The sequence below is a fragment of the Notothenia rossii genome (genome assembly GCF_949606895.1).
Source record: "Notothenia rossii genome assembly, chromosome: 4".
NCBI lineage: Eukaryota > Metazoa > Chordata > Actinopteri > Perciformes > Nototheniidae > Notothenia > Notothenia rossii.
Window position 1 is genome coordinate 70,465,419 of NC_136902.1, and position 12,016 is coordinate 70,477,434.

General features: G+C 44.0%; 1 protein-coding gene across 4 annotated transcripts in view; it reads left to right on the forward strand.

Moving 5' to 3' along the window:
* Positions 1–12,016, forward strand: part of LOC307035404 (protocadherin-16-like) — a 77,382-nt gene that overhangs the window by 58,766 nt on the left and 6,600 nt on the right. For all 4 annotated transcript variants that reach the window (XM_079674644.1, XM_079674645.1, XM_079674646.1 and 1 more), the window contains 12 exons: positions 665–896; positions 1,060–1,296; positions 1,700–2,728; positions 3,347–3,534; positions 3,626–3,722; positions 4,100–4,257; positions 5,619–6,465; positions 9,219–9,458; positions 10,282–10,407; positions 10,527–10,736; positions 10,855–11,721; positions 11,831–11,944. In XM_079674644.1, the coding sequence (XP_079530770.1) occupies positions 665–896; positions 1,060–1,296; positions 1,700–2,728; positions 3,347–3,534; positions 3,626–3,722; positions 4,100–4,257; positions 5,619–6,465; positions 9,219–9,458; positions 10,282–10,407; positions 10,527–10,736; positions 10,855–11,721; positions 11,831–11,944 (4,345 nt within the window). The remainder of the gene's footprint in view (positions 1–664; positions 897–1,059; positions 1,297–1,699; positions 2,729–3,346; positions 3,535–3,625; positions 3,723–4,099; positions 4,258–5,618; positions 6,466–9,218; positions 9,459–10,281; positions 10,408–10,526; positions 10,737–10,854; positions 11,722–11,830; positions 11,945–12,016) is intronic.

A 12,016-nucleotide genomic window follows, 5' to 3' on the forward strand; every position in this document is an offset into this window, starting at 1 on the left:
TCCTATAAACACAGCTGCCATGCTTCTCAGTCAGACAGGAGAGCAGAGACATGGCCAACTGTGCAGAAAAATAAAACTTTTGAGCAGCCAAGCAAAAAACAAATCTTGAATGGCTTTCCATGGCAGACTTCCTAAAAAATAATATATCCTGTTCTCATTCTGCCAAATAATACTTAGCAAATAAAAGGTTTAAAATGAAAGAAAATTACTTCGGCCATGTTAAAGCAATCAGATGGAGAAATGCCTCAACTGTCAGGCAGTAATATTTTAACAAGTTGGACTCCCGCCTCCCTCCTTTTTGCCACCTGGTCCAAATCAAAAGCCTGCACTGTATTTTCTGCAAATGAAAAGCCTATGAAACAGATTGTACGGTTGCAGCGGGCCCTCTCACCCTTCACGGGTCATGACATATTGCTCTTTCCCGAGGGAAACTATCAATCTGTATCCCTGCACAAACCTGCTGGGACTGTATTTTAGAGGCTACGGCTATACGTCCACATTTTAACAGGGTTTACTGCTGGTTTTCACTTTTACTGACTTTCACAAGTAATGCGGTCTACTTGCACCATTAATGTGGCCTAAATCCTGCTTTCAGGTGTGTTTCTTTCTGCTCATGATTTAATATGTCAAGGTTTTACAAAGGAGCTTTTTGTTTCCTCTGCAGGGTGGACTGAGCTCAGTAACCTACGTGAAGGTAGATCTGGTGGACATTAATGATAACAGACCTGCCTTCTACCCAGTCAGCTACGCTGTCAGCCTGAGCACACAGAGCGCCCCTGGGACATCTGTTGTCAGAGTGACGGCCTATGACCCTGACTCAGGCGAGAATGGAAAAATTACATACAAGACAGTACCTGGAGGGGCCTCCCCTTACTTTACTCTTAACAAAGACACAGGTGGGCACAATTCATTTCCCAGTTCCTTCCTGTATACTCTATTTTCAAAATATACAATATTAAAATAGCTGTATTATTATTGGTATTGTTTTGCATGGTTTATAATGTTATGTAATGTAAAGAGAAGCCTGTTTCAACATTGTCGACGGTCTTATTTTTGTAGGTGTGATCTCCCTGTCTCGGTCTGTCTATGGAAAGACCAACTCTGTCATTCCCATGGTGATCTCTGCTCAGGATGGTGGTGGTCTGGTTGCGAGAGTCAATGCCAGAGTCAACATTAGTGTAGTGGCGGGGCTGGTGGCTCCACCTGTGTTCGAACAGACTCAGTACTATTTTACTGTATCCGAGGACGTCTTGCGGGGGACGGTCGTCGGCTTTGTCCAGGCCAGCAGTAAGACAGGTAGAGTCTACAAGCACATTCTTCTTCTTTATTAATCACTCAAGTCAGTCAAATCAGTTTCTTTGCTCACTCACTCAGGAACCCCAGAAGCCTGACAACCCATATTGAAAAGTATAAATGTATCAGCAACACTAGACTGTGCTCTAATCAGTTTATTTTCTGCTCCCTGCACTTTTACATATAGGCACTTGGCCACTATACACACCTATCTCATCAATCAAAAAATCCATTTCACAACTTTGTTTATGTATTCACTTTCTGAGTTTTTTTTCTGAGCTCTATTACAGTCATGAAAATTGAAAAATTACAACGTTGGGGTATACTGTTACTTCAGTGCTTTTAGCTCAATCTCCAGGGCCATGGTGACATGTTTCTGGTTTTTGTCATCGTTCTCCCTTCCTAGGCACCTCTAGGGATATCTCCTATACCATCAGCTCTGGGGACCCTGCAGGCTACTTTACAGTGGATCCTGACACGGGGGCCTTAAGGACCAGTCTATCCTTGGATCATGAAGCCCAGTCATCTTTGGATTTGGAGGTGCAGGCCCGTAGTGGCAACCCCCCTGCCTTTGGCCAGACCCGTGTCCACATTACCATCGCTGACATCAACGATAACTCGCCTGTGTTTCTGCCCTCATCCTCTGAGTCTCTGCTGCTACCAGGGCATACGGAAATGGGCACAGTGGTGTATCGGGTCCAGGCTGAGGACAGAGACTCTGGAGTCAATGGACAACTCACCTTCGATCTTAACTCTCCAAGTGGAATCCAGAGGACCTTCAGCATAGAGCGCAGCAGTGGAGAGATCCGATTGGTAGGGAGCCTAAACTACGAGAGTACTCCTCGTTATGACCTCCAGGTGATTGCCAAGGATAGTGGAGTACCCCAGCTTAGCGCCACCTTCATGCTTGTGGTTCATGTCCAGGCAGAGAATGACCAGGGACCTGTGTTTGATACCCTCACCTACCGTGTAGAGCTCAAAGAAGGGACTCCCTTAAACACACGCTTCCTGCAGGTCAGGGCTCTGAACAGAGAAACCCCTGGCTCAGGTCACTTCAGTCCCCTGGCATATCACCTGCGTCCAGATGGAGATGCTGCCGGGTTTGGCATCGCTGCAGATAGTGGCTGGCTGTTTGTGAAAAGCGCCCTAGACAGAGAAGTCAAGGACATTTATCTTCTAACGGTGCTGGCCAGCCAAGGTCAAGGACAATTGAAGAAGACAGGTAGTGCCACAGTGCGGATAGCAGTGACTGATGAGAATGACAACTCTCCTCGGCTCACACAGGAGAGGGTCTTCATGGCTGTGAGAGAGAACCTGCCAGCAGGATCAGGCTTTGGTCATGTCACAGCCTCAGATAGAGACAGTGGCCCCAATGGACGCCTCAGCTACCGCTTCCTGCACCCTGATCGCTACTTTCAGATAAACTCCAACACAGGTAATAATATTCATCACAACAGCGTTAACTGCTGGTCTCTCAGATTGTGCGTTAGAATGGTGATTGCAAGAAAAAAAACCTGTGCATAAAACCTATAAACGTCATGTTTTAGAGAGAGATGCCTGTAAAACAGAGCTATGTCATGCTTTAATAAAACTGCTGTTGACAAAGCAGCTGATGATATAATTGTATGTATATATACACAGAATTCCATTGAATTATTTAATCAATGTTTAGTCAACTTACCAAGTCATCTCTAGAAGATGAAGGACTATAGCTGTCTCTTCCCCACTGTCATAAATTAGTAAAATGATGGTGACAACAGCAAAAAGCGTCGTGCTGGGCTCTAATTGGCCTGCTGAGGCTGTTAGTCTGTGGGTGGAGACTCAGAGTCTGATTTGAGATTAGTTTCTGGCTGATTTACGAGTCTACGGCATCTGCCATCCTTCAGAAATCTGTGTGCGCGCACATGTTTTTGTGCATCAGCACTGTGCATTTATATTACTTGTGTGTCTCTGATCAAAGTGTGCTGGCTCTGAAAGCTTTCATCATAACTCCAGTGCTCTGAATGTGTGCCTCGGCATAAAATCCCTCTCATCCAAGTCCTTCTCTCCCCAGGTGAGATCAGTACAAGGACCACTCTGGACAGAGAGCAGCAGTCTAGCTACCAGCTGGTGGTGGTGGTTCAAGACGGTGGTTCGCCCTCTCGCAGCGCCACAGGCACAGCCTTCATCACTGTGCTTGATGACAATGATAACAGCCCTGCTTTCACCCACAGCCAGTCAGGAAAAAGTCTCATCATACAGGTGATGGCACACAAGAACAGAAACACAGACGAGCAGAACAAATATTGTGTTATGGTCTTTAATGAAACGTATTCTGATTTTTAACTCATAGGTTGCAGAAGGTCAGTCCTCTGGGGTATTTCTCGGCTCGCTGCAGGCCAGAGACCCAGATGAAGGAGAGAACGGAACCATATTCTACTCTTTGTCAGGTACAGTACCTGCAAGAAATAAAGAGAGTACTCATCTGTGCAAAATCATATATGTGAATGTACCAAATGTTTGGGAAAAGAAAAGATGTCCTGATAATGTAGAAAGAGAATGATCCATATCAGGACACCTTTGATGCCCATCGGTCCCCCATGGCCAGGGTATTAGCATATTAGATTCTGATTAGTTGTTTATTCATTTTAAGCTATTATTTGTATACAAATAAAATATATATTTATTTTTCTTTATTTTAGTGTGTTTTTCTTTGTGTTAGTGTAAATCACATTGTAACTGTGGCTTTATGCTTACAAATGTGTGTTTTACTCCCCCAATGTCCGCATTGTCTTCGGTTTAAGTTTGGACTCCATTTCTCTCCCAGGTCCCAGAGCTGAGTGTTTCTCTTTGAACCCAAACTCTGGGGAGTTGCGTTCATCCTCCCCTCTGAGCCACTCTGAGCGGGCTGAGTACTCTCTGACGGTGACCGCTACTGACAGAGGACTGCCCCCTCGCAGCACCCCCTGCTCCCTCACCATTCAGGTCAGACTTTAGCTGGAGCTTGGCCAGCACAAACACCCTCACTACTCACCTATTTAATATCAAAGAATAGACTTGGGGCTCAGGATCCGTGTCTCTGGGCCCCTCACCAGCTGCAGACATATCAACCTCAATTCTGACAAGCGTCCCTCCCATCCCCTCCCATTTCTTCCCCTGTGACTTTTCAAAAGGGAAATTTCTATCTGAAATGGAAAAGTGGGTCTGAATCAAATACTCCCAGCTGGCTTGTGATGAGGGCCAGCTGTAGACTGCTATGATCAAGGTCGTACTCAATGACTTCAACACTTTTTTAATACAGTAGCCCCTTTTGTAATGAGCTGCAGGGCTATACACCCCCGTAAAACATAGTATTGAAGGTAATTAAGTTAATATTTAATATAGAACAGAAAATGGACACAATGGAAGGAACATAGACATATAGGTTCCAGGAAAATAGAGTTGCCATATAAACAGTTCAGTTTTCCTCCTTAACAAAAAAATAAAATGGAAGTCATAATTATAAATGAATTGGATTAAACAGTGCAGTGTTGTCCTTGCCCACTGACGCATCTCTGCATTTGCTTTAATCGTCTTTCAAGCTGATTTTCTAAATCCATAGATGATAGGAGGGGACTATACAAATGTATTTCTGGAACACTCCTTTTCCATTTAATGTGGAACCAATTTTCAGCTTGTCGTGAAAGGCTTCACAACAATCTCAGAATATTTTTTTGAGTGCCTACTTACAGTGGAAACTCTTCTGGAGGATGCTTAGTATCTAAATCACTCCTTCGGTTTACAAAACACTGTCAGTAATGCTGCTGCACATTTGATCAGCACAGCCACTCCTTCTTAATACCCCTTCACAGCTGCTTATGTTTTAGTAAAACAGTGTGTCATGTGTTTTACACAAAAGGGAGAAGTTAATAATGTCATAGTCTTTGAAGACACTTGAACTGCTCATCAAAGAAAATATAAAGCTATACAGTATACAGTACATGTCCAAGTGCCAAATTAAATCTGTCTCGCTATTTCCTCCCCTGATTGTGTTACTTTTATCATGTCATATTTTTCCTGGCAGCGACATGAGTATCAGATTAAGTGATTAAGGTTAGCGAGCGCGTTACTCAAGCCAACAAAACCTCTTGTAACCGTTCTCATTTGTTCCCAGTCATCAGATGCAGTAAAAACGATTCAACTGAGCAAAATCTGTTTTTGCTTTCCCAAAATCCATTAAAAACATGGAGTTAAAAAAAATGTTTTAACTTGAAGTGCCACTAGCAACATACATACAGTAGAGCATGAGATCCACTGTTGTGTTGATTTTTCTTCAGATACTCAAACAGTGTTCTTTGTTATTGCAGGTTCTCAGCACTAACAGACCTACTACTAAGACCAATTCATTCTCCATGTCCTTCAACTCTGTGGAGGAGGCCCAACCTGGATCAGTTATTGGCTCAGTCCGTATTCGTGAAAGTGAAGCCCCAGAGGTAGGGGAGCTGACCTACACATTGGTGGGGGGTACAGACCGAGATGGGACCTTTGTCGTAGATCGCTTAAATGGAGACGTGTACCTGGCTCGTCCTCTCGACTATGAACGAGACGCCCGCTACACTCTTCAGATCGAGGTGGATGACCTCTCTGAGGCCAATCCTAGCAGCACCCTGGTCCACCTGGACATTGAAGTTGAGGACAGCAATGACCACACCCCACATTTCCCTGAGGATCCCATTACCATCGTTATATCCGAGAACATGGAACCTGGCTCTTCCGTTTATACTTTTCAGGCCACGGATAAAGATGGCAGTGGGCCCAACAGCGAGCTGAAGTACTCCATTCTCCACCAGTGGCCAAACACCCCTGGTCTACTGCACCTTGACTCTGACACTGGGGTTCTCTCCTTGGGTCAGGTGTTGGACCATGAGGTCACCACTAACCTAATACTGGTTGTTAAGGCAACAGATTCAGCCCAGGATGCCAGCCAGAGGCGCTGGGGTAGTGTCACGGCAAGGTTGTATGTAACAGATGAGAATGACAATCCACCAGTGTTCAGATCGCCAACAGCTGTCAGTGTGATGGAGGACCAGCCGGTGGGCTTCGTGGTTCTGTATGTGATGGCCGGAGATGCAGACCAAGGGGAAAATGGCAGAGTGTCCTACAGCATCCAATCAGGCAACACCGGAGGAACATTCAGCCTCAACCCTAACACTGGTAAGTCCAGCCCAGTTCCATTGCAGGAAATAATGTGCCCATAAATTATACATCTGAGAAAGTGAAGATTTCATTCATTTATTTTTATTTTCAAGTTTCAAGGTGTATTCAGATAGAGTACATCACTAAGTAAAGTAAAGTTTCAACTTCTAGAATATTTGTTATTGTGCTATGTTTTAGCCACTGAAAGCATATTTCGCTCTTAGATATATAAAGGACATGTTAGCATCCAATAATAAACATTGATGTCCTCGCCAACAGCATATGACTGCAGTAAATTTGCAGGGTATTAGAAGGAGACGCTTTTTAATCTTGATTTTTTTAGTTGTTAACCTATTTTCCACCAAGCCACTCACTTTGTTCCTGTTTATTTGTTTGAAGTAAATGCTCAGCTTGTCCTTTTATCTTTATGTTTTCAGCACCTGTTGGAAATTCCAGTTCTTAAGAATTACTGTGTCTTGCAAATCCATTGTATTTGAAGTTGAAATATGTTCAACTTAAGCAGACAAGCGAATCTTCATCTTTTCATCTGTGTTTGGGTCTTTTCATGGACTTTTAAAGCATTTGTGCCACCTATAAATTTGACCTCGCATTGCGTGTGTACTCATCTTTTCAACCCCCGTCCACAATTACCAAACCTCCCCCAACATAAACACACACCAACTCCTGTAATACTCTGCTTACGTCTCAGTGCCGCTCAAATCTTGCTTCACCTTTCATGACTTATTTCCCTCAGTTGGATGCCAGACAGAGCAGCCTGCCAAATATTTAAAACACACACACACACACACACACACACACACACACACACACACACACACACACACACACACACACACACACACACACACACACACACACACACACACACACACACACACACACACACACACACACACACAGACACACACACACACACACACACACACACACACACACACACACACACACACAGACACACAGACACACACACACACACACACACACACACACACACACACACACACACACACACACACACACACACACACACACACACACAGACACACAGACACACAGACACACAGACACACGAAAGCACGCATAAGCACACACACCCATCATCTGTTATTGTGGATATATTCCCATGAAAGACCAAAGACCCTCCTGCCCGGGCTTCTGGGAACCATTAGAGAAGGGATCAGTTACGCGTGTTTATGTGTACACACGTGTGTGTGTGTGTGTGTGTGTGTGTGTGTGTGTGTGTGTGTGTGTGTGTGTGTGTGTGTGTGTGTGTGTGTGTGTGTGTGTGTGTGTGTGTGTGTGTGTGTGTGTGTGTGTGGCACGCACATATGAGTTTTGGTGCTTGCGTGAGACTCGGTCACTTAGTCAACGTTGACCTTGGGCTATTTGGTCCTGTGAGCTTTGTTGTGGTATTTGAGACACGTGTCAACATTGGCCCCGCCCTCCCCTTCATGTCGCCAACCGGGATGGCCCCTCGAGCAGATCAGGGATGGAAACATTCAGCGTCTGTCATGCATGCCACTTGTGCTTCAGCCCAGTATGTGCGCTCATCTTGAAGTGTTTTCATGCACACTGGTTATTTGTTAGAATACTGACAGTCTTAATCCTCTGGGCACCTGGTTTGCTCCTGTTTTGGGGTGAGTGACCAGAGACCTGGGACCATCTCTACACACTCCATTGCTTCAACTCACAGCTAACAGCTAACATAAAGAGCAACTGAGATATTATTAGCATAACACATAAAGTCACATAATCTCATCAGTCATTTTTACAAGGCAAGACATCATTTTCACTTTTAAAAGGAAGAAAGAGTGCTATGTTGAATATATTTTTGGCAAAATATGGCCCCATTCCAATATTAAGACATCAAATGTTGACAAATTACTTTTGCATAAAAGATAAGAACAATGTGTGTCATCTGAACAACCTCAGTTAACCCTCACATTGCAGTCCAAAGTGTTGGCACCACAAACTTCAAACAGGCTTAAAATGTTGGAATTGAAAACATCCAAAACAAAAAACGTTCCCAGTGTGTTTTTTGTCCTGCCCATGTGTTATCAGTGAACAGGGATATGGCAGGATCACAGGGGAGTCGTATTTGGTGAACATATTCCATCCTGTAACTCCTACCAGATTAAAGTCTTAGGGGCAAGTTATCTCAGCACTTGCAAGATACAAAGAAAAACATGCAAGAAAGTTAAAACCAAAACAGTCCTGGCCCTTTCTTTAACAGTTGTGGCTCATTTTAAAGCATGAAATTGAAATTGAATCAATGTAAGCGCTACCCTCTTAGGGCAGCATAATGAAAAGGCCAGGCTGCCCCTAATTTCTACGGAGCACGGCAGGCCTTGGTGTTGCGTGTCTAGAGCGTGTGTTTACTGCTTCGTTCTCGATGGCTGTGGCATTCTCCAATGGAAAATCTCGTAAACTGTGGCCAGACTGTTAGGCTGTTTCAGCAGTGGTGGTGGTAGCACTCAGGTAGGCTAAGCTGTGTGTGTGGAGGAGATTAGCTCTAAATTTGGCCCTCACACGGCAACTTTTCACACTAGCTTTTTAAATCACTTGACTACACACAACCATGGAAAGTGGCATGTTTTATTGCCTTTTGAAAGCATGCTTTCCTACCATAGTTGTCGTGTGTAACTGCCTCTATGAAACAGGCTATAATAAAGTACACCCACACACAGACAAACACACACACACACAGGAAATCTCTCCTCACATTTCAGCCTTGATTCATCTCTCTACAGGCTCTCTGTCTATTTTCAAACCTTTGGACCGTGAGGAGCAGGATGTCTTTAACCTCACCATAACCGCTGAGGATCATGGGATACCCCAGCACTCCTCCAGCCAGCTGCTGTGTGTCCACGTGATTGATGTTAACGATGAAGTGCCCTGGTTTGAGGAGAGCCAGTACGAGGCTCAGATCTCCGAGAACCAGCCACCAGGAACTAGTGTGTTGACAGTGTCCGCCTCTGATCTGGACCAAGGTGAGGCACACAATGTGCCCTGACGAAGTTACTGGTGCTTTAAACATGTTGGCCTACTTTTTAATCAAACATTATCCCAATTAGCACTGATTTGGTAGCACTAGGTTAAAACTTGATGGTTGGAAGTATAATGTTTTAGACATCTAGATTAAGTTACATGTAACCATTGATTTTTTATTTTAAATCACTTTATTTTGACAGATTTTAACTACAAATTAAAATATAATTATACAATTCAGATTATATATAGTTACTTGTAAACTACATGTCAAAAAATAAGGATTTAAAATTAAATTAAAAATGTTTTAAAACCAAGACAGGTAGATGTCTTTTCAGAACAAATGACCTAAATCATAATTTGTTTATATATGCGTGTTCTTTTTCTTCAATGTGCTGCTTCAGCAGTTAAGATGGGAATAAATGCCAGTAATTCTTCTCAGCCTTGATGTGCTGACTATGGGTTCACATTACACATTAACAGTTGTTTTTAATTGAGGACTCAGTAGTGTGGGGGTAGGAGTGCAAAATGTGTGCATTCCCTTTGACTTAGTCAGAAGCACATAAAACTGACGGATTATAAACTTTCTCTCCAAAAGTAATTAGAGAAGTAAACAGGTGAGGGTGCCAGACTACTTTCTGTTAGCCCTCAATCTGGCATCCAGACACCTGAGGGTGGTTAACAAGAGAGAAATCTAAATGCTTTCTATATGCATTTTTTTCTTATACATATTTACAAATAAAACCACATTGATTGCTTCTTGTATAATTTGTTTCTCATATCTATGTTCAAATTAAATCAAAGATACTTTGTGTTTATTTGTAGGAACCAATGGGCAGGTGATATATGGTAGTATCTCAGAGGATGGTTTCAGCATCCACCCAGTGACAGGTGTCATAACAACCACTAAGTCTCTGGACAGGGAGCTCCAGGAGTACTACACCGTGACAGGTACTCCTCTTACATACATACTATGAGAATATAAGAGTTATTTTAAGTGCATTTGTAATTTGCCATCACCTCAAATTGGCCATTAATCCTGTGATGTGTATGCGTTTACATTGTGACAGTTTTTGCAAAAGATGAAGGCCTTCCCCCCAACCATGCCAAAGCCACGGTGAAGATCAGAGTGCTTGATGAGAATGACAACGCCCCTTTCTTTGGACACCTTTACTACAGCATTAAGGTTCCTGAAAACCTGGAGGCATTGCCTCTGTTTACCTTAAAAGCCACTGACCAGGATGCAGGAGATAGTGGGGAGATTACTTACAAAATTAAAGGTGATCTAATAATTTGTTTTGTTGCACCACTCACATTGTAAATGACCAACTCAACCGTTCACCTTTTTATAGGATTTTATCATTTTGAACCTTTTAAAACCATTGGTTTTCTTTGCAGCTGGAGATTCATTGGGAGACTTTCGCTTGGACAGACAGTCAGGTGTGTTGTCCACGTCAAGGCCTCTGGATCGAGAGAACAGGGCTGGTTACACGCTAACAGTCACAGCTCAGGATGAGGGCCACCCTTCCCTCAGCAGCACTGCCACCGTGGAGGTTACCGTGATGGACATCAACGATCACAGCCCCCAGTTTCAGAGCAGCAGCTACACAGCAGATGTCTCAGAAGATGTTCACATTGGCTCACTGGTCCTGGAAGTCAAAGCCATTGATCTAGACCAGGGCCCCAACAGCCAGGTGCTTTACTACCTGAGCCGTGGCTCTAACAGCATGTTCATCATAGACCAAAACACTGGCCGCATTATCACAGCAGCACCCTTAGACAGAGAGAGGACCGCCTCTTACTCCTTTGAGGTGGTTGCCACTGACTCCTCGCCTGCCAACCCACGTAACTCCACTGTCCAGGTGACCGTCTACATTCAGGATGTGAACGACAATGCCCCCTTCTTCATTCAGGACCCACTTATTGTGAACATCTCTGCCAGTAGCGTGAACAGCCGCAGAGTGCTGGCCACCATGAGGGCGGAGGACAAGGACTTTGGGGCTAATGGCTCTGTGTTTTATCGCTTCGCCAACCCTGTGAGGGGCTTCACCATCAACTCACTGACAGGAGACATCCAGGCCACGGAGAAGCTGCAGATGCTGACCCACAGCCAGAGGACTTTGATAGTTCAAGCCATGGACCAGGGCAACCCATCTCAATCTTCCCTCGGGGTGGTTATTATTTATATCAGGGAGCAGAGCTACAGGGGGATCCGCTTCTCTCGCACGGCTCGAGACATCAGTCTGCAGGAGAACTCTGCTAAAGGTTTTATATATTAGATTTCAATATTTTTTTCAGATACATTTGAATGCATAGTTGCGATATTAAGTGGAAGTAAAATGTATTAACCAAATGTTTTTCTTTTACCTTGTAGGCACAGTAGTAACACAGACTCAGGCCCAGTACCCCGATGGCTCCCAAACGGGTATCAGCTACAGTATTTTCAGTGGAAACAGACTGCAGTCTTTTGGAATAAACGCTATAACTGGTAAGTGCAGAGAAGAGCATCCACTGTACAATGTGTATTGTTTCCAAATCTATAGGGTGACTCATTGTTATT